The 24,152-nt window shown below is 38.7% G+C and overlaps 1 protein-coding gene across 1 annotated transcript in view; it reads right to left on the reverse strand.

Moving 5' to 3' along the window:
* Window positions 1–24,152, reverse strand: part of MAN2C1 (mannosidase alpha class 2C member 1) — a 1,630,015-nt gene that overhangs the window by 824,921 nt on the left and 780,942 nt on the right. The window contains exon 11 of the mRNA XM_044077185.1: window positions 15,866–15,961. Within this exon, the coding sequence (XP_043933120.1) occupies window positions 15,866–15,961 (96 nt within the window). The remainder of the gene's footprint in view (window positions 1–15,865; window positions 15,962–24,152) is intronic.

Consider the following 24,152-nt stretch of genomic DNA (forward strand, 5'->3'; position numbering starts at 1 on the left):
CTGTAGTACAATAGCAGAGTTGGTATATATGTATATATATATATATATATATATATATATATATATATATATATATATATATATAAAATGTGTGTGTGTGTGTGTATATATATATATATATATATATATATATATATATATATACATATATATATACATATATATATATATATATATATATATATACACACACATATATATATATATATATATATATATATATATATATATATATAAATGTAAACATATATATATATATATATATATATATATATATATATATATATATATATATATATATATATATATATATATATATATATATATATATATATATATATGTGTGTGTGTGTGTGTGTGTGTGTGTAAGGGGATGTGGTGGGGTGCAGCCCCCCACACTGGGAGTGGGGTGGGGGTCGTAGCCCACCACTTTGGTGAGTTTGTTATACTGCGGTGTATATCACTTAGTATGTTGGCCTACTAAATCAGTTGCCTGGGAAAATGTTCATTGATTTGTGTGTTCGATAGAGTAGCTCGCTAAATAGGGGGTTGATGAATAGGTATTTGTAGAATTGGAGTTTCGATGAAATAATACAGACTCCCTACATACATGGTAGGAATAAACCTTTGAAAGGGAGACTTAGGAAGGCAGTGGCAAAATTAAGTCAACCTGCTTTGTCCACTTGCAACTTACAGCCTATTGCAGGCAGTGGCTATTCACCATACTGTCCTGGAAGAGACAGCCATAAATGAAACAAGGCTGTAGTCACATAGCTTGGCCATCACACTTAGTTACCCTACCACTGAGGAAGAAATCACTTTTTTTCTTGCTAAAAGTTTAGTCTATGTACTGTCCTGGTGGTGGAGCACAGGCTTAACAAGAGAGAGCATTACTAATCATCAAATTTGTAACTCAACATACCATCAGGATTAACATCATAAAACCAAAAGTACTGTAAACAAAATAAAGATGTATAAACATTCAAATGTATTAAATAGCTTGATATTAAACAGTGATACACATAAATAAAAATTAAAATGTTAAAATATACTAAAATACAAACATATGTCAATGAGGTAGGAGTATAACAATTAATATGACAACTGGAATAAATGCATTTTAATGAATATTATAACGATGAAGGCTGGGGTATCCTAAAGTCACTAAGATTGTAAATTCCAGAGGTGCAATACTGGGTTGAGAAACAAACGACTCTGGGAGGATTCAAGCTGCACTTTCAAGCTGCACTTTCAGAAGTACAGGCAGCTCCGAGTGGCAGAACAAAGGGCGTGAGCAGGACAGTATAGTGTCACAGCTCATTCAGGAGAGGCATTCAGGTCATGTATGGCCAAAAAGGTTAGGATAACAACATAGTACATAATGCATGATGAAGCAAACAGGCAGTGAAGGCTCCTAAGAGCTGCTGAAATAGGTATTGTGATGTATTGGTAGTAACCACCCACACCGTTGTTGTGCACCAGTTACAGGTAATCAAATTAATAGTCCAAATGCTAAGGCATATTTCTTAACTTATTTTTATGCTGCTTAGGTGCAAAAGGGGTATATGGTGGTAGGGTTGTGCAACCATATCTGAATCCATCAAGTAAAGGGACAAAAAAACTATCCAGCTCAATATTAAATACTGGCTGCAAAGTCAACCCAGTAAAAGGATGGAGAAATCCCACTACTATTCTCCCTCTGTACAGCAATCTAAAGAATATTTCCGTAGGGATACTATACTGAACACTCCCCACAAGGAGAATTTCCGTATTTTCAGTAACACAGTTCAAACCACAAAACACGTCACAAAATTTTCCCAATTTTAACAAATAAAGGCTAACTTCATCATAAACGATTAAAAACAACCTAAAAAATATTAGACTAGAAATAAATCATAAACTGATGAAAAATTCCTGTCAGTAATGTTTAACATTCAAAATGATGCCAAAAGCAATATGAACGCTATTTTAACACACAAAATGATGCCAAAATCGCAATTTAAATGAAAAAAAAAATGAAAATGCTGTAATCATGCTCAATTACCTCAAATAATAATATCCCAAAGAAAACAAATTGCAATATTGGCAACTTTTCCTAAAACTCCCTAATGAAACTTTTAATCAACAGCATAGGTCTTACTTTGCTAGTCAAAGTAAAAGCAAAAGCATATACAACATTTCTAATATGAAAAAGTCAAAGCAGCAGAATAAACTATTCAAGCACTGACAGAAAAAGGCAGAGGAGGAAATAAAACCCAAAAGGATTTCTCATCTGAACTCAGCAGCTGAAAATGCAGAGAAAGAATTAGTCTTCTTAAGGAGATCCTTCTCTTACTGTGGCACAAGAAAACTGGGGTAAAGTTCCTGTTTCCCATCCACAGATTCAAGTTGTGCTTGAATATGGAGAGGGATGAGCTTTGTTTTATGAAGACATGGAGTCTGTTTCAGAACAGTGGTATCCTCTGCAAAATAAACCTAGTCCTCCATAGCCTTCTGTTGATGTTGCAGAAGATATTTAGATCCCTGGACCAATTATGTCTAATGACATTTGACTTGCTGACGTGCAGTAAATTCATCAGTACTGGGTCAGAGGATGCCTTGTATGCCAGACTTCAGTCACCTCTTAGCAGTCTGTAACATATAAAGTATACTGACAGGACTTTGAGTTTGTCCATGTAGTACATGTTGTTTAGGCCTTGTATCCTTTTATTAAGGTATCTCTGGGCATTCCAGATGTTCCATGTGTCTGGGAAGATGCATGCCAAAGGGGGCAATGACTGACATAATGAGGGCTGAGTAAATGGGTACATTGACTTCTCTACATTTAGAAACAATCCCTTTACTTACAAGCTGTGGAATATGTGCAATACTGAAGGACTTTCTTATGACAATGGACACCTTAGACAATTGTGTCAACTCTTAAGGGCATATTGCCACTGTGGTAGTTCCCTGGGATAGATGACTTCCTACAGGATATGGTAATGCATTTTTTGGCATTTAGTTTCAAGTCCATGATTTCGACACCAATTATTTATTTGGGACAAACCTTCCAGCAAAGATGACCAAGTCATTTGAGGATTCAATGACTGTTCATAGCTTGTAGTCATCTGCAAACGTAGTCAGCCACAGCCCTTTGGTATTGGCTTTTGGTTCAGAGAAGTAGATGCCAAACAGGAGAGAACCAGCACAGAATCTTGGAGGACTCCTGGTGATTGGTCTCTCTGAGGAGGCAACTTGCCCTATTTGGACTTCCTGCATCATGTGAGCCTGGTGGCAATCCACTGGGTGACACAGGGATTTATTCCCAGTTTATTTGTGCCAAAAGTTTTGGCCTTGTCAAGATATGTGGTGTGTACTGTTTTACCTTCATCCATTGCTTTCATAATCTTTTCAAAAAAGTCCACCTGGTTGAATAAGCATGATCTGCCCTAGACGAATCCAAACTGAGACAGGTCCAGAGTTTGGAAGTTCCTTGTATCCTTATTGATTAGCTCTGTGATAAGTCTTTATATAGCTTTGCATATGAGGCTGTAATTGCCCTGGATCATTGGCAGGTCCTCCCTTATGCAAGGGAATGACTGTAGCAGTTTTCCATTCACTTGGTACAAAATACGTATGGAAGCTGAGGATGAACAGTGTTGTTACGGAGTTGGTTAAATTATGCTTCATGCTATTACAGATGCATCCAGGGATATTATCAGGAACCATCAATGTAGTATTGATAGTGCTTTTACGATTTGGTCTTGTGTGACAGTTGGAAATGGGCCAGTTTCAGGTAAATTAGGTTTCAGGTAAATCCTGAGGGACAGTTGGAGAGAAGAGATGAGTAAAGTTAGAGATGAATTTATCAGCCGTTGAGGCTGAAGATATAGCCAGCCTAAGTAACATTGCTCACACTCAGCTCAGTGCATTGCTGCGTTGTGCTTTTGAGATTAAGAACATACCCAAAACAGGCCGTGTGATTGTCTTTAGCTTGAGTAGCTATTTTACTCTCAAACTTATCTTTGGTGGACTTTATTACACTCTTGATTTGTTTATTTACTTCAGTGATGTGGGCTGCAGTATTTGAGAAATTTCTCTTCTTACTTTTGGTCAAAATTATCTTGCTTTTATTGTAAAGCTTGTGGATCTTATAGTTCAACAATGTGGGTTTGTTTCTGGAGTTTGCCCTATGCTTGTTCCTACGAGGTACAGCTGCATTTACTATATGACATAATATATCATACTGTTTCATCAGAATTATAAGGGCCAAGACCCAAGGCACCATGCAATCAGAAAAGGATTGTCATGGCAAAGAAATGTAGTAAGAGCTGTACAACTGAGTAACCATGACACCAGTATAAGAAAAGAACATCTGCTGTGACATAAATTCACAAACAACAGATTAATTAAACTAGAAAAATGTGGCACTGGTCCTAGGGTGTACACTGATAAAACACTGGCGAGGCAGTAGGAATTTACAGTACATGGAATTCAAACAGATGAAATGATGGTAACCAGAAAGGTATTTACAAGGTTCAGTACTAACTGATAGTCTTTCATATGGTTTTATAAGAGAAAATGCAGAAAAGCTAGAAGAAAAAGTTGCCTTTTTTCTGAGGACACAAAGTTATGCTATATAATTTATACAGAAGATATGGCAAAACATCACTTCTATTAATGGGGACCCACCAAATCAACAAGATAAACAATATATATTGGAATCTGCTTATAGAACTACGTCTTCCATTGTCTGGAGACTTTATACATGGAAATTTTTACATAGATCTTTTTATACACCTTTGATGATGAATAAAATAAATAATAAAGATAATCTATGTAAGAGATGTAATGTAGAAATTAATGCTGACTGGGCTCATATGTTTTATGACTGTATAAAATTGAAAGAATACTGGAAGTCAATTAATGAATTTTTGCAGGCTCTTTTTACAGATAATTTCATTATTTCTAAATCTCTTATATTATTCAACATACCTGTACCTCAAAGTGTTAAAAAGGTTAAGCTTCCCTTGTTATGGTCTATTCTAGCAGTGGCTAGGAAAATAATAACTAGAAATTGGATTTCAGATACACCTCCTTCGTTCAATGAATTTAAAAATGTTATGAATATAGTGTGCCGTATGCCATATTGTGCACAATTAGGACTAGAACAAATAGAAAAACATCTTATTTTATTGTATGGGATAATTTACAAAATTTGTTAAAAAAATTTTAATTTCAATAGCATGGTATTTTAGTTTAATTAATTGATCTGATTGTACTGGATGTCTTTGTAAATACTTTAGTTGTTTTGTTGAATATTATAATAATACCTATTTTTAATTACTTGTATAAAATTGTTATGATATTTCTCTTATATGTTAAAACAATAAACCTGTTTTGAAAAAAAAAAAGAAGATATGGCAAAACAGAATGACAATTAAAAATTACTGTACAAATTCCAAATAGTGCATCTGGGAAACAAAAACTTAGGAAAGGAGAATGTGTGTGTGTGGGGGGGGGGCAGGAAGCAGTAAAATGGGATCTAGGTATACCATATCCGATCATCTAAAGGTAAGCAGGAAATGCCAATATGCAGTACAGAATTCTGTCAAAAAACTGGAATGCAGAGGGGGGAAAACAACTAGTGTCCTCTGTTTTAAGAAAGCTAAAAATAGCTAAGCTTCCTCCTCATATTCTCACCACCTTCTATACAGGTGTAATAGAAAGCATCCTCACCTGCAACTTCACAGTGTGGTTTGGAAGCTGCACAGTTACAAAAGGGAAGAGTGGTGAGGGTTGCAGAGAAGGTAACAGATTCCAGTCTTCCATCGATACATCTTTATTCTGCAAGAAGCATCCGAAAGGCCACCAAAATAATACAAGACAACACGCATCCTGCGCATGGACTGTTTAAGCATCTGGCATCAGGCAGGAGATATCGCAGCATCCACTGCAGGACTACAAGATTCAGTAACAGTTTCTACCCTACAGTGATTAGACTTCTGAACTTGGGCACTAGTCCCAAGGGTCTGGACACAAGTCAATTTTTATTTATTTGTGCAATATTTATACTTACATATATTACAAGTAAGTGCAACATTTATTTATTATATCCATAGTCAGTATTATTTAACTCACTCAAGTTCAATATCTGACAAATAACATAGGCTTTTCAATCTGTAGTGTGTTTTGTATTACTTTAAACAGGGTAGCTAGTTTAACTCAAGGGCGGGTATCATACCTCTCAACCTGGAAACATCAAAAATCTGGACAAGGCCCATGAAAAATAGGTACAAATCTGTACACTGATTAACATCTAATTTGCACACATACTTATGTAAACCCACCCACTCCAATGGAATTGTGGGATACCAACTTTCAAACACAAACTGAAGAACAGACAACCAAAATATGGCACCAGAGTTCCCCTGCAGCCATTCCAATGCCCTATTACCTGGCTATTTCGCCTGATTTACCATAAACACTAATGTGTGCATACTGCTTTACTTCTACAATGATTATTTGGATTTTACTTTTACAGTTTGCAGCACAACAATGCACAACCCCTAACAGACAACTTCTAAACAAAGCAATACTGTCTCACCATGAAAACAGACTTGATATTATAACTTCTCTGCCCTTGAAACTCACATTCATCGAAACAGCATTGAAACCCACACCACATCCAAAGAACATGCATCTGGCCAATGGTGGATAAAGATTACCTTTGGGCTGTTTTCAAATCATTGGCCCCTTGCACACAAAATAAGAAAAATACATGTGTTCTTTTCTTTGATACACCTTCCTGACATTATTAAGTTATATTCCTTGTATAATACAGCATACTTGTTAGACAGAGCACATTTTAAATTTATTGTTTGAACATTTTTCCAGTAGGCTGTACTGTAGGCAATGAAATAAAACGTATGAACCAATAATGACAAAACTGCCCAATTCAGAACATTTCCATCATAAAAGTCTACTTCCACACCCACACTACAAATAAAATGACAGTAGTGTAAGCCATAGGCATCTTGCACAGCTTCTTACACTTATTTTCAATTTCATTTTTTTTTTGGGGGGGGGGGGCAAAAGGTCAAAAACCAGGGACACATTTTAAACATTGCTTGAATAATTTTGGAAAGTTGCTAGAATAAAATGTTATGTTACCACCATGCATTTCACTGGCAAGTCTTGAGCCCAGGACCCTATGCACTACAGTCAGAGCAACATACCACTATGCCAAATCAGCAGTTTCCTGAAAAATAGGAAGACTGAAACTTAATGACTATCATTTAGTGAATTCAGTTCTCACTTCTCACCATAGTTCTCAACCTCTTAGCACAAAAAACTTGGACAAAGCCAATAATGGGGAAATACAAATTCAGTTCTCACTTTTCACCATAGCTCTCAACTCTTGGCACATAAAATCTAGACAAAGCTCACAAATGGTGGTGGCTACGGACTTTAGGCTCTTTTTACCCTGTACCAAAGGTACAGGGTTTGAGCCTGAATATCTCTAGCCACCAAGTGTATTAAATGTGGGCATTTACACACACACACACACACACACACACACACACACACACACACACACACACACACACAAACACTCGTGCACATGCACACACTTATGAAATAATTGCATTCATTAAAAAAATCAGTACTAGCTTCAAGGATGCTGCTTGCATCAGTAATTCAATACCTGTTTCTACAGCATTTTAATACAGATTATAACAATTTATATTTAGATTTAGATTCAGTGTACTGTGAAGAGAAATACACATATTTAAAAAGCACTAATAACTAGTCATTCACCATAAAAATGTACCCTCTATTATCAATCTGTGTGTATTTCTCTATTTATCTATCTATCTGGATGTCACATACACAACATTTTGTCCATACCTCACATAACTAAAACACAGATCTAGAAATAAGTTATTTTAGTGGCCCCAAAGCTTTACTATTTAAAATATACAAAATACCTCTGTAAAACATGTTATAAAAGGGTGGTGGTGATGATGTTACCATGTTTCTTATGAACTCTTCTTATAAAATCAATTCATGGCTTTGCTGAGTACTGCCCACTAATCTTTTATACTGGCTAAAAAAGAGATTTTATACCATCAACCTCCATTTGCCAACTGCATGAACCTAATCAGGTCACTTAGACAATGCTTTGGGGCAATTAAGAATTTGGGCTAGGCTCCTCACTGGTCTCCTAAATCATGCGCCTAGTCAGTGGCGGCTGGTGACTTCAAATCAAATGGGGGGCTGCAGGAGACAGCTGAATGGGTGGGGTCAATGGGAAGGGGTGCGGCCAACTAGAAAGGGGAGGAACTATGCTCAAAACCCCAAAAACTAACTAAATACACTGCCGTGAGTGCCAAATCATCATCATGAGAGTCCAATCAAGACAAATTGAAGTGTAGAAGAAAAAAATATTTCAATGCATTGGCTGCATGACAGCTTACTTAATATCTAGATGGAAACAAAAAGGTTGTGAGGCATGAAAAAATAAATTACTTTTTTAAATACATTAATGGAATGCCAGTCAAAATCAAGTACAAAAAAAACAAGCAGCACTCAACTCAAACCACTTATTGCACTGTAGTTCTAATTATAATTTATATTCAGCTTTATTAAAGTACCAAGTAACATGCTGAAAGTAGAAATCTCTGATGCCCCACTTGTAAACATGTTCCTTATCCAAGAAAAGACCTGCTGCCTGACAACAATCTACTTGTTTCATTTCATGGGGAAAACATGATCAAAGTAAAAATGAAAAGCAAACAAGAAATAAGCTGATGATACATTGCTTAAAAGGATTACTGTACAGGTTATGGACCACACAATTGGCATTCTGTTTAGTTTACGGGTAAAGCCTGCAAAGATGACTGGAAGTCTCCAAGTGTAATGAGCTTCTTAAAATAATGTAATCCTGTCCTTTATTACAATACTGTCATATGCATTTCAATACCCAAGGCTTATACATTATCTAGTTAAGTCTTCTCTACATGGCAACAACAGAAAGGCTTTCAATGTTGGCAATTCTTTAACAGTATGCTTATTAAAGTTTATTTGCATCTTACAATCTCAGCCAAGCTTACCTGATGGTCATTAAAGTATTGCTACTTAAACACAGAGCACAGGCACTCTGAGTAATAAGCATAAATCCACAGTATAAAAAATATGACAGAAACCAGACCATTCTCGCAAAATCAAGGACAGATGAAAAGCAACTATAGTACTTGTGTCTACCTTGGATGGGGGGGGGGGGTACTCTGCACATTTACACTGCATAACTACTCCTTGCCTTGCTTCAACACATCCAGAGTCACTACATGGGGGAGTGGGGTGCGACAAGTATGTCACAATTTGAAATGTCCCTGGCTCACTGTGATGACCCTGACACATTTGTCATACCTTTCAACCTCAGAACAAGAAATCTGGACAAAGCCATACAAAGAAGTAGGACAAAGGCCCAAAAATAAGGACAATTTTAAAAATATTGCTCTTATAAACTTAGAAAGATAATATAATAGGTCTTGCATTAGTATGAATTTTCTGAATGGTATGAAATCTGAAACTCAAATGTCTGTCATTATTTTAAAACTTCAGTCTTTAATGATTTTTCACTAATTTGCCAAAAAAAAACACAATTTTATGAAAAATGGACCAAAAATGTGATGTAAAAATATAAAATAGCCACACAATACAGCTGGGAACCTGTCAAAATAGGGACACTAATATTAGTACTGCTAACTTGAGCAGACAACAAAATAAAATAATCTACATGCATTTCTAAAATAAAAGTAATCTATAACTAATTATTGCAGTTATTTCTTAATTGTAAACCCTCCATGTTTTCTTCCACAATTGCTATTTTGCGGAGGGATTATTATTTGAGCCAAAATCAGAGACAGTTGAGAGGTTTGGCTATGCCTAATTCTATAAAGCATTTTATTTGCATGTACCTCTCAACCTGTTAATGCAATAAATCTGGACAAGGCCAAATATATTGGGGGAACACAAACAGTACTAAAAATTGTTCTTGTATAAATTGAGACAGTTGATAGAATAACAGTTCTTACTTTAGCATGCATTTTTCTGAAGGTTATGAAGTCTGAAACTCAGTGTGTCATTATTTAGTGACTTAATTCCTAAATGATTTGCCAGAAAACCACAAATTTTATGAGGAACAAACCAAAAATAAGAAGCAAAAATCTATTCATTCTTTGAAAATCTGGACAGTTGGGAGGTATAGTTCAGCTGGGGCTGTCTACGTTTGCTGCCCTTCCCCCTCACAAAATCATGGTCGAATGGAGCCTCCCCCTGCAGCCATTCCAATGATCCATTACTTAGCTATTTCACTCCATTTACCATAAACGCTAATGTGCATACTGATTTACTTCTATGATGATTTGGACTTCATTTGAAAGTTTTATTTTGCATTTTACAGCACAAACACGTAGACATCTGCTAAACAAACAGCATTAAAACTTCTCTGCCCTTGAAACTCACATTCATTGAAACAGCATTGAAACCCACATTCAAAGAAAATACATTTTACCAGTGGCAGATAAAGATTAATTCTGGGCTGTTTTCAATTCATAGGCCCCTTGCATATGATACATACATGTGCTCTTTGATACACCTTCCTATTGTTTTGAACATTTTTCCAGTAAACAATGAAACAAAACGCATGCACCAATGATGACAAAACTGCCCAATTCAGAACATTTCCATCATAAAAGTCTACTCAAACTTCTACAGTCCACCATTATCAGTAAATATGCATAATTCTGCAGTCCACCATTATCAGTAAATATGCACAATCTCTGAAGTAAAAAAGTCATCTAAATAATTTCACATTAAATAAATATGTAACTAATGAAGAGGTTGCTGCTAGCAAACACCTTAATATTTCATGGTTTCATCGAAAAATAAAGTGGCTGATGCCCCTGAGGAATAAATTGCCTACATTACATTAAAAATGATAAGCTAGTAATATTGCAATAGGAAATGGATGGCAAAATGATAACAGGCTCATAGCTAGTATCTTAAGTTTTTCAGTACGGTAGCATTCACCCCTTGTGGGAGTTGAACCAACAACCTTCTGCATCAAAAGTAAGTACACAACTTGGCATAGTGGTATTGCTGACTTAGCATAAGCAGCACTAAACTTCTCTTCACCTGCAGCTCTCAGCTCCTTGTAAAATCTACTCAATACTCAACTGCATCTCAACTTCGCAGCACAAGAAATCTGGAAAAAGTCAAATTTATTGGGGGGGGGTCAAAAGGCCAAAAACCAGGGACACATTAAACATTGCTTGTATAATCTAGGAAAGTTGCTAGAATAAAATGCTGTGTTACCACCATACATTTTACTGCCAAGGTCCCTGTGCAAAAGAGTCAGAGCAACATACCACTATGCCAAATCACCTGCTTTGTGAAAGAAAATGCTGTGTTACCACCATACATTTTACTGCCAAGGTCCCTGTGCAAAAGAGTCAGAGCAACATACCACTATGCCAAATCACCTGCTTTGTGAAAGAAAAATGCTGTGTTACCACCATACATTTTACTGCCAAGGTCCCTGTGCAAAAGAGTCAGAACAACATACCACTATGCCAAATCACCTGCTTTGTGAAATAAAGATGCTGTGTTACTACTATACATTTTACTGCCAAGGTCCCTGTGCAGAAGAGTCAGAGCAACATACCACTATGCCAAATCACCTGCTTTGTGAAAGAAAAATGCTGTGCTACCACCATACATTTTACTGCCAAGGTCCATGTGCAAAACAGTCAGAGCAACATACCACTACGTCAAATCAGCTGCTTTGTGAAAGAGAGGAAGACTGAAATGTAATTGGCTATCATTTAATAAATTCAGTTCTCACCACAGCTGTCAACCTCTTATCACAAAACACCTGGACAAACCCAGTAATGAGGGAATACAGCCCTCAGACATATTCAGTGAATTCAGTGCTTGCCATAGTTGTCAACCTTAGCACAAAAAACCTGGACAAAGCCAATAATGGGGTAATACAGTCCAAAAAATAAGGACAAATTTCAAATATTCATCTAAAAACTTAGAAAACTGCTAGAATAAAAGGTTGTGTTACTATGTATTTTCTGAAGAATATGAAGTCTGAAATTCAAATGCCTGCCAATTTTACTTCTGACGGAATAAAAACAATTTTCAGCAGAGGCCCAGGGAGAAATACTGCAGACACATGTCTTTGTAAAATGGGAGGACACCAGAGCAAATCCACACAAACACAAGGATGAGATGCAGACTCCACACAGAAGGCACCCCAGCCAAGAATCAAACCAGAAAACCTATAGCTGTGAGCTGCATGCTTTCAGAAGGTGGAAGGAAAATGGAGTATCCAGATAAAACTTATCCAAAATTGGAAAGTGTGTGCAAAGCCCACAGAAGCAAGGCTAAAGATTGGGATTGAAAACCTTAACCTTGGAGCTGTGATGTAACAATCTTAAACATTAACAACCAAGAGAAATGAAAGCTATTCCAATAGACAGAAAAAGCTGGGTAAGCCTGTTTTGGGTTTAGTTAGGACCACTAGCTGACCAACTGATGGCCATAATTCATTAGAAGAATTATTTTATAAGATTGTACCAAGCAATACATTTGAGTAGAGCAGTCTGTCTGAAACAGAGTTGAATAGCTGTATATATATCAAGTTTGAGCCCTAACCATCAATGGTTGTTAACTGAAATGCAATGATCATTCTTGTGTTATAACCACCAGAAAATCTTGCAATTATGTTCTAGGCCAACACCATTTTGAACAGCAGGAGAGATGAAATTCTAGACTAAGAAATTGTAAGCTATACAGAGAGCATGAGTAAAGGTAGAAGATAGCTCTACTGGCATATAATGATGAGCCAATGAATAAGACACAGATGACCAGAGTTTGATTAACGGCTTGGGTGTCTATTGGAGCTGTCATGTGGAAGATGGACATGGGCATCCTGTACAGAGAGGAGTGAGGGATGTCACAAGTTGCTCAAAGAATGAGCATTCCAGTGCCTGTGTATGTGAACAAAGGGAACACTGGCATCTGTGGGCAGTACAGTGGCATCAATATCCTGCTTGGTGAGGAGGTTCTGCTCTGCCTTTAGATGACTTTAATGAAAATCCAGCCTGTGCCTGAAAGGGTCTGTTGTTGTCAATCTACTACCCAACTAAATTAACTAAATAAAATAAAATAAATATTCCAGAACCTGTAGATCCCTGCACAAATGCTTGCCATATGAATCACTGTTTATCTTAACAATAACTTATTTTGATGAGTTAAACTGATCCCGATTCAACAACCAAATAAAAATTAAAAGCAAGTGTTTTTGCAGAATATGTCTTCCTGCACCTGCCTTGTGGGGAATGTCCCAAACTCCTTGAACTTATATATACAAACTTTACAGCTGCATAACGAGAAGATGGGAGATCTCCTCCAAAGCAAAGTATCCATTGCCAGCACATACTTAGAAATCTCATCAGCATTAATTTCCCACAACAAACAGAAATCACTGATTTCAACATCAGGCTATGTACCCCTCATCCTCCAAAAATTAAAAAATCATAGCAGCACCCATTAAAAATCTTAGCATAGGTTCAGAAAGAAGAACTCTTTCTTATTTTCACAATAGAAGATTTTTACATATTACATCCTATATAGTTAAGTGTAGTAAATCTTTCTATATGCTTAAATTATTTACTTAATAATGTATTATTTTACAAGATTAACTTTTATCAGAAGCATCATAAACCTAAAAGAAGGAAGGCTAAATCTGAGAGCCAAAATCACAAGCAATTGAAAGGTATAGGGAGAAGAACTCAATGAGTGGAGAAATTGTGCAAACGGGAATCTGGAACTAAACAGAAGCTGCTACACACACACACACACACACACACACACACACACACACACACACACACACACACACACACACACCTGTTTTTCATACTAACCAGTTTCACAAGCACCATATATTCAACACTTACCTGTCCTCCACCGTTAGATCCAAACCCCTTCCCGCGCAATACTCCAACGACTCGCGAGAGTAGATCGCATCCAAAACCCTTTCCCGACGAGACTGCAGCTCCCATTCCTGCTGCTCGTGTTGCAGTCCGCCGCTCTATAATCCCAGCGTGTCTGTGCACTTTAAAGTGCACAGACATCTCCTTGCGTTTCCCTATCAGTCCTGCCGGACTGCCGTGAGCATGCGCATACAGTAGACCAGTACTCTGGTCTACTGCGCATGCGCGTAGTCCGCGAAATTTAAAACTTTTTATTTTTTTATTTTTTTGAGTTCTTTTTGGTTTGAGGGGGCTGCAGTCCGGCAGTCCGATAGCACGGGCCGCCCCTGCGCCTAGTAACTATCACTTGCTGTCTAATAATGTATATGTCCAAATCACTGTCTTCCAGTTGTATCAAACTTCTTTTTGAGCTTTCACAAATTGTTGTGTCAAATCATTGAAATCTTTAATTATTTTCCTTAGGCTTACACACACACACACACACACACACACACACACACACACACACATACACATTATGTGATTCCCCCCAACTGCTGTTGATAAATCCATTTGTTCCCTACTGCTGATGAATCCATTTGTTCCCGCTCCCATTTATTGCTGCTTGCCCTGCTGATAATCCATCCGTTGTTGTTTCCGCTCGCATTTGCAGCCAGCCAAAAATGAAGTGTCCACGAGCTCCTTGAGCTCAATTCCGACTGGCTGGTAGCCCTGACAGAGCTGACGTCATCGCTCACGTGATGACGTCAGCCCCGACAGTGCGAAAATTTTAAAAAGTAAATAAAGCAAAAGGAAAAAATTGGAAATGAAGGGGTGCCAATCGTGGTACCCCTTCATTTGGTCCCCACAACTTGGCAAAAAAATGAGTAATTCGGTATGGAGGGTATTCTTTTCACATATTAGTGTTGGTAAATGTCTCTGTTCTTTCTTGCATGTATTGGGAGTAGCACTGTACTTGTTAGTTATGTTTATTCCTCTACTTGTATGTGTTGTTTCACTTTCCTTTGTAATCTCAAGAATTGAGATGATGCATGAAATTTCATTTAGGCTACATGTGTATAGTTCTAAATGACAATACACTTTACTTTGATTTTGACTTTGAAAACTATCACTATAGTTCAGGTGGATGCAATATTTTAAAACAGAAGAGAAAAAAAGAGAAATATGCAGGTGAACAAGACACAATCTGAAGTTTCAAAGTGAATAGCTTATGTAGAGTTGAGAGAGAACTATTTCATTGAAGGATATTGAATGATTGAACCAGAAGCAACAATGTTATAAAAAACAGTTAAGTGAATTCCCAAATGCATCAGGCAAGCATAAAGCAATTCTTGAGAGAAGAAATGCAAAAAAAGAAAGAAGCTCTTAGTTAAGTAGGATTTTAAGCTTATACATTAGAGAATAAAAAGGTTATTTGCCATAAAAATATGCATTATTCTAAATACTTCCTTTCTAGTAGCTACATTTGAATGTACAAAAACATTTACTTTCAAGGGCTAAAAGTGAGTAATGAAGTGTTTTATGAATTAAAAACTATGCAATTGAAGGCTACAGAAACCATACCTTTGTCTGAAGAATGTGGCTCATCTGCAGCTACTATTATGTCCAGATTTTACTTGCAACTTGACAGCATGTCTGGTTTTATGCCAGACAGCTAAGCCTTTACATCACATCTGTAAAGTCTGTGACAATCTCAGCTCATTACAGTCCACAAATGTATTACTATACAGCAGAAGGCAAAATTCCAACATGCAAGTTCTGGATACAGGCAGCTATAATGGAAAAATTATTAAAAAAAGGGAATATTTGCTTACCTCTCCAACATTTCCCTGCATTCCATAAGAGTCACCAGGTGGGAAGTGTGCCAGGACCTGAGAGCCATCGATTCCTTCCCAGTGAAAAGTGTGATGCTAAATAATTACAGAAGAAACCAGACAAAATAAAAAGTGAAAATTGTTTCCTGTTAAAAAAATGAATGTAAACAAAAAAACTGTTCCATTTTCAGAGATTACAAATGCAAAAGGTAATAATGAATTATCTGTGAAAACATTAAACTCTTCCTGAAAGAAACATCAGTACTAATATTACATTACATAAGCAATACTAAAGCAAATCTGTTACCCCTCAAATTATCAGAATGGCTAAACTTATAAAAGGAAATTAAGTATTTGATGAGGCAGATGTCATTTCCTGCTCTTTCTCTACATTCCAACAAAGTACAGACATCCAAGCAATTCCATTCCCAAGGTTAAGCTAGCTCTGCCTGCAAGTGTTGCCAGACTAAGAGCTGGAGGTCATTACAGACAAAAACAAATTAGTAGGTAAGACAGGATCACTGCCAGACTACATTCTGGTCTGCATCAGTCAATATGGTATCTACACATCCATTCCTGACTGTACTTAAGACATGCCACCATCAGGATCTTATCCTTTAGATGGAGACGGGTTGCATACGGATTTCTGTCCTGTCTATTCTCTGATCTGACTTTTCAATACTATCTTAGTACAGACAAAAAGAAGAATATAATCCTTCTACATTATATTTAGCCGTGAACCTGTTCCCTGAAAATCTCACTTATATGCCAATAACTTCATGCATCAAATGTAATTTGTGTCTTACTATACTTAGTATGTCTTGTAAATTGTTAATATTAATATGGTCATTATCAGTTGCTAATGTTGTCTTATCAACCTGTAAGTACATTCTATCATTTATAACATTGTTTTGCAAATCCCTTTTGGAGCTTTCTCCTCAAGCCACCACTGAAAACTGGCATTTTTCCCCAGTCTGACTTTCCTAGTAAACAAATGCTAATAAAATAAATATATTTTTGAAATGCAGTCCCCAGATATCCAGAACAAAAAGTCAGGTGTGACTGTATCAAAGAGGACGGCGACAAAGTGAACATACCTGTTTTAAAATGCCTCTATAGAGGCCAGCTTAACACCACTGTCAGTTAATTCCCATCCTCAACCTCAGCTGTACAGACAGAAAGCAAAGTGCTGTAAGAAAAGGCATGGTATCAACCTGATGGTCTTCCAAAGGTGACGGTTGTGACTAGCAATTGAGACTAGAGGTCCATCCATGCATTGTGACACTAAATTAAACAAACATGAAGATGCTTTTTACTAATCTCATGATGCAACCCCCCCCCCACTCAAAGAAGGGCCAAGTATCTAAATGATCTTCCAGATTCCCAACCAGAAAGATACAACTTGTACAAGAAGCAGTAGCCACACCCATAACACCCATCCAGTTACTGGCTAAAGCCCAGGGAGTGGTCTTACCTGGACTGGATAAAGGGTACAAATATTACCATAGGAAGATGAAGGCCTAGGACAGCAGATATGAGTCAAAAAGACACCCAGCAAACTAAAAACTGGACTATTTCTTTTTTTTTCAATAATACTTCTTTATTGTTTTTGTTTTTCTCCTTATTCGTACAAAATATTTGACAGTGAAATACACAGGTGGTTTCCAAACAAAGTTTCTAACAACATTCTAATAAAATATATACACTATTTACATGAATGCTTCCATATTTTCCATAATTGTACAAATACACCTTATTTCTCCAGGAAAAATATCTTATAATAATGTGGTTCCAAGTAGAATTATACTTTATAATATGTATACCAAAGGAGTATTTCAGATTCCATGTTTTAAGCCAGTATAATATTGAAGATTTGTTCCCATAGTTTCAAATTATAGGGATTTTTGTTTTGATCATTAATTATGTATTTGTGGGCTAAGATGTGTTTTACCGCTAAGGTCCTAACGTTCTCCCATGAGGTTTGAGATGGTGGCAGCCAGTTAGTAGCTATGTAAAGCTTCATTAGTAAATAAATATTGATGAGTATAGTCATTTGGGATCTAGATAAGTCATTTGGAGGGATATGCAATATCATAAATTCCCAAGACAGTGTTGAGTTTTGGTAACCCATCTTCTGTAGTTGTAGTTTTAAGGAATTCCAGAGTTTATATATGCATTTACAGCTCCAGAACATAAGAGGTCTGCCATCTCTTCTTTACAATACGGGCATTTAGGAGAATTTTTTGGGTTAAATTTATGTAAGCTAAAAAGTACAGTTTTGTACCTACCATAAATGTAGATGTCCGAACTGGATAGCATCTGCAGTCATAACAAATGGGTTGTCCTGTCGTCAGGCAGCCCTTCGGTCGGCCGGATTCCAAAGTCTGGGTCCGGCTTCGGCTGATGTCGCACTTCACCCGAAGCCATCTCTGCTGGTCTTCGGTATAAAGGCATCAGCCGGCGCCATTTTCCTCAGTGTTTCTTGCCCCAGATGCCAATTGCCCTCTTGGAAAGCTAAATTTTGGATAAAAGCCAATGTTTCCAAAATAGTAGAAGGCAAACACAAAAAATAAACATGTATGTACATATATACAAACAAATACACCATAAGAGACTCCCCCCCCAGCTAGCTATTAGGAGGGTAAATACCCTAGGAGTACCACAGAGGGGAAGGAGGGAGGGTAATCCTGACTGCAGATGCTATCCAGTTCGGACATCTACATTTATGGTAGGTACAAAACTGTACTATGTCCTTCATGGATGCATCTGCAGTCATAACAAATGGGTAGAATACCATAGCCAAACTAGGGGAGGAGGAATAAAAATTATGGTGTAGTCAGGATCCCTTGCAGTACAGCAGTGGCAAACCCTGCTCGGGATCTAGAATATAGAGGTAAATTATAATGCTTGGCAAATGTATGCACGGAGGTCCAAGTAGCCGCCTCAATAATGTCCTTGGTTGCCACTCCTCTTAAGAAAGCTGTGGTAGTGGCTGTAGCCCTTGTAGAATGAGGTCTTATGTTCTGTGGAATTGGTTTTCCATGGTAGGAGTAACAGAATCTTATGCAATTTCCTATCCATTTGGAGATTGTCTGTTTGGAAATTGCTTTTCCTTCCTTCCTGTTGCATAGGCTACAAAGAGCTGGTCAGTTTTTCTGTTACCTTTGGTTCTGTCCAGGTAGTAGCGTAACTGTCTATGTACATCCAAGGTATGCATTATTCTTTCACCTCTGTTTTGTGGATTGGGAAAGAAGGTAGGTAGGTGGATTGCCTGGTTTAAAGACACTCTGGAAACCACCTTAGGCATAAATGTAGGATTAGTTCTCATGGACACCCTATCTTGATGGAAGATTAGGAAGGGTTGCACTGCCATTAAGGCCTGTAGTTCAAACCCTCCTTGCTGAAGTAATAGCCAGTAGGAAAGCAGTTTTCCATGACAGGTGTTGTAGATCTGCTGTTGCTGCTGGTTCAAACGGAGGGAGTGTCAACTTTTCTAGTACAAAATTCAAGTCCCATGCTGGTAATGGTGGTTTCCTAGGAGGTTTTACATTCTTGATCCCTCTGAGGAACTGCCTGAGTAGAGGATGTGAAAAGACAGGAGGATCAAAGTTGTATTCTGCTGAAATAGCTGATGCATGTATCTTGATGGAGGAATAGGACAGGCCTGTATGTAGAAGCTCTGCCAAGTACTCCAGAATGTTAGCAATATCTATGTTCGACACATCTTTTCCTCTTTCAGTACTCCAAATGACGAACCTTTTCCATTTTCCTGCATAGTTCCTTCTTGTTGAAGGTCTGCGGGCTTCAAGGATAATGTCTTTAACCCTTTGTGAAAGGTCTGGGTTAGTTACTGCTATGTGATGTTCCAGGCAGTCAGTTGCAAGGTTTTTAGGTTTGGATGTATGATGTTGTAGTTGTTCTGAGTTAACATCAGAGGCATCAGGGGTATTGACCACATTTTCTCCCGAGACATGCTCCTCAGCAATGGGTACCAGTGTTGTCTTGGCCAGTTCGGAGCTATCAGAAATATCCTTGGACGTTCCTCTTTGATTTTCAGTAGTACCTTGTGCATCAAGGGAAGAGGTGGAAATGCATATGCTGTCAGGCCTTTCCAGCTGAAGGATAGAGAGTCCACCTTCCATGCAAGTGGGTGGAATGTCCTTGTGCAGAATTTTTGAGCTGGTGATTTTGTGGGGAAGCGAATAGATCTATTTGTGGCATTCCCATTTCTTTGTGATGGCCTTGAAGATGTCCGGTGTAGCATCCATTCGTGAGCATCCGAGGTGGTTCTGCTTAAAATGTCTGCTAGGGTGTTCTCTTTTCCCGGCACAAATATTGCCTGTAACTGGATGTTGTAGCTGAGAGCCAGATTCCAAATGTCCAAAGTCATTCTGCATAGGGGGTAAGAATGAGTGCCTCCCTGTTTGTTGATGTACCACATGACTGTGGTGTTGTCTGTCCTTATCATCAAATGGCCTTCTTTGAGGAATGGTCTGAATTTTAGGATTGCCAGTTTTACTGCCAGCATTTCTTTTTGGTTTATGTGCAGGTGCAGCTGGTCCTGAGTCCACAGTCCTTGCACGCATTTGTCCAGCATGTGTGCCCCCCATCCTAGGTCTGAGGCGTCCGTTGTGATGGTTTGGTTTGCTCGAAAGTTGTGGAAGGGTAAGCCTGGGTTTGACTGGCATGCCCGAGCCCACCATAGGAACTCCTGTTTTAAGCATGGGATTAGTGGTATTTCTGTTTCTAAGCTGTGCCTGTGTTGAGACCATAAATTCTTTAGGTACCACTGTAACTTTCTCATATGCAGTCTGGCATGTGGGACCAAGATTATGCATGATGCCATGAAGCCCAAGGCCTGCAGAACTTTTCTTGCTGCTAGTTTGTTCTGCTTTGTTAATGCCAAGAAGTAAAGAGGGAGCTCTTTTTGTTTTTCTGCAGTTAGGAATGCCATCTGTTTTACTGTGTCCAATTCCGCCAAGAAAGTTCTTGTCTGGGATGGTATCAGCCTTGACTTTTGTAAATTGACTGTGTATCCCAGGGCTTGTAGCAAGTAAATGACCCTTTGTAAATCTGTTGTCAGCTTGCTTTGTTGTCCGCTTGTAACAGGCAGTCGTCCAGGTATGGATAAATTTGGATTCCCTGTACTCTGCAGTGAGCGATTACTGATGCCAGGCATTTTGTGAATACTCTGGGCAGTAGATAAGCCAAAGGGCAATGCTGAGAATTGATAATGCTCTGATCCTGCAAGAAATCTGAGGTATCTTCTGCAACTTGGTCGAATGGGGACGTGCAGGTATGCCTCCTTGAGATCTAGAGTTACCAGCCAACACTCCTTGCCCAGCATGGGAAGAAGTTGCTGTAGGGTCAGCATTTTGAATTTTGGGACAATGATGTATGTGTTTAAGATGGCCAGGTCGAGAATAGGTCTCCAGTTTTTCTCTTTTCTTGGTACTAGGAAGAGTCTGGAGTAGAATCCTTTGCCCTGTTCTGTTATTGGTACTCTTTCCACAGCTCTCATTTTTATTAATTCCGCTATCTGGTGCAGTGCTTCTATTTTTTGATTTGGGGGCAGGTTTGGCATTCCTCTTTTTACTGGTAAAGTGTGGAAGTGGAACCGGTAGCCTTGGTCTATGGTTTGCAAAATCCACTTGTCTTTTGTGATATAGTGCCAATTTTTCGAGAATAAGGCTAACTTTCCACCTAATGGTGCTGCTAATTGCTCCCTGGTAGGTGGAGTCAGAGCCAAGTCACTGTGATTGTCCTGTTGCAGTGGCAGTGGTTGTGTCTGTGCCTCGGTTATTGCCTTGCCACTGTCGTCCTCTGTAGGCACCTCCTCTGGATTGATTTCTGCCCCTAGAGCGTCTGTTCCTGCCCCTTTGTGATCTTGTGGAGTCAGGAAAGGACCAATTTTTGGCAGGCCAGTTCCTGCTAAACCTTGGGTGCTGAACCTGTAGGAAATCTTTAACTGTTTGTACAGATTTTTGCCTTCTCTTCCATTTTCTTCATTACCTGCTGGGCAGGTTCCCCAAATAGACTGGCCTTATCCATAGGAGCATCCAATAGCTTAGCTTTAACACGATCCGGTAAGACCTGTTCTTTCAACCATGCATGCCTTCTTATCACTGTGCCAGTCATGGCTGATCTAAATGAAGCCTCCAGTGCATCATAGCCACATTTTAAAGAATGGTTACTAACCTGTTGGATGTTATTCACCATTTCTAATACATATTTCTTATCTAAAGATTCATCAGAGGACAGCTTTTTAATTAACTGATCAAGCATAAACTCTTGGTATTGGATCATGTGAAACTGACAGTTTAAAGCTCTAGCTGAGAGAGTAGCAGAGGTGTAGACTTTTTCCACCATCTCTAAGGACCTGGATTCCCTTTCAGAGGAATAGGGTTCTTTGCTGTGGTCGAGGCTACTGCCTTAGGCCCCTGGGATATAGTTTGGGGTCTGCAAGTGGGGCCTTGTATAGGTGGTGATGAGTGTCTGGCACCCTGTAAAATCTATCTGGTTTGGCAGGGGCTGGAGGTAAAGAATCAGGTGCAGTGCAGACATCATTAAATGCATCGTCCACAACAGACAGGACAGGAGGTATAGCTAAGGGCCTATGTTGTGGTAAGTGCAGAAAAGTCCTAAGCCTTTTCTTGAATCTGAGAAATCTTGTCCCTGCCATTGGAATTGTTCTCTCATGGCATGTAAGGTTTCCCCAAAGGAGAATTCCTCTGGTGGAGAGGCAGCTGGAATGGATTCTTCAGCATCTGAATCTTCATAATTGGAAAAAGGAGCCTCTGGCTGGTCTGTAATGTCTGAGTTATCCGCAGAATCATCAGAGGACACAGGCTCGGGGGGCTCTGCCCTAGGTCTCTTTTCTGGGGGCTGAGAGGCCCTGTCTGGGTGAGATTGGGATCCCCTAATTAATGATATTAAATCTTCTGCCAGAGTAAGCATTTGTGAACTAGAAGTGGGCCTGAGAGTGTGGTTTAACAGGCACCGATTTAGCTGATTTGGCTGCTTTAGCCCTGGCAAAGGCCTTAATAGACATGGCTGCAGGAGGCCTAGCAGCACCACGTGCTGGGGTAGAGATATCCAAAGGGATGGTGTCTGATAAATCAGTAGGAACCACAGTTGTAGGCAAAATTTCTGAGGCTGATTCAGGTAAGGTAGCAGGAGCCTCAGTAGTAGTCATGGATTCGGCTGAAGATTGACCAGTTTTCTCGGTTTCGACGAAACCGAGACACTCGCGCTTGTTTAACCGTGGTTTCGGCCGAAACCGTGGACCGCTGGTGTCGGTCTTTTCTTTGCGTTTTTAACAATTTGGGTAGTCGGAGGATCCGACGGCATAATGTACGCAAAATCTGAGCCGAAAACTGTTCAGCAAACTCCGACCGCCTGCCGCTCGTCGGTTGAAGGAAGCACAGGCCGAACAGGCTGCTACGCCGTGGTCTGGGCCTAAGCAAGGCAAACAGTAAGAGTGGAAATCTTTATGAGGTATTTGTATCCACAAGTTAAACAGTTATTGACTTTTTCTCACATCGGCTGAGGCAAGAAAGAGTCCCCAACGAGGTACTTAGCTTTTAGAAGTCTTCAAGTAGTATTCGGTAGTAGTAATCTCTGGATCTGACCGACCGGCACTTGCGAACAGCTTCTGCTTCGGGCGCCACGCGGCAAGAAAGACTGAGGAAAATGGCGTCGGCTGATGCCTTTATACCCGAAGACCAGCAGAGATGACGTCGGGTGAAGTGCGACATCAGCCGAAGCCGGACCCAGACTTTGGAATCCGGCCGACCGAAGGGCTGCCTGACGACAGGACAACCCATTTGTTATGACTGCAGATGCATCCATGAAGGACATCGTGTATAGTAGGCATTATAATATATCAAGAGTTGGGTAAATGTTAACTTTTTAAGGGAGATGGAATTTGCAGTTGAAGAGATTGCTTTTATTATTTTACTTTTTTAAACCGCTTGTAATTTTTCTTTCCAATATTTGGATAAGAGAAGGTGGTCTTGATATTTAATGTCTTTTATCAATTTATATGTGCATGTTATAAATTTAGTACTCTGTAAGAGGGCTTGCCAAATTGATATACATTTCGTTAAATCCTCTTTACTAATGGTCAAATTTTTAAAGTAACCTATGGACAATTCTATGATCTGTCTCAAAATTAATAAGTATGATTTGGGAAGACCCATTTCCTGTCTTAGTTCATGAGCAGAGTGATTCAAGTATGGGTATATGTCTTGTAGAGTTAGGTTAATTATAAGTGGGGAGCTTTTCA

The sequence above is a fragment of the Protopterus annectens genome, chromosome 7.part0 (assembly GCF_019279795.1).
Source record: "Protopterus annectens isolate FY-2018-M chromosome 7.part0, PAN1.0, whole genome shotgun sequence".
NCBI lineage: Eukaryota > Metazoa > Chordata > Ceratodontiformes > Protopteridae > Protopterus > Protopterus annectens.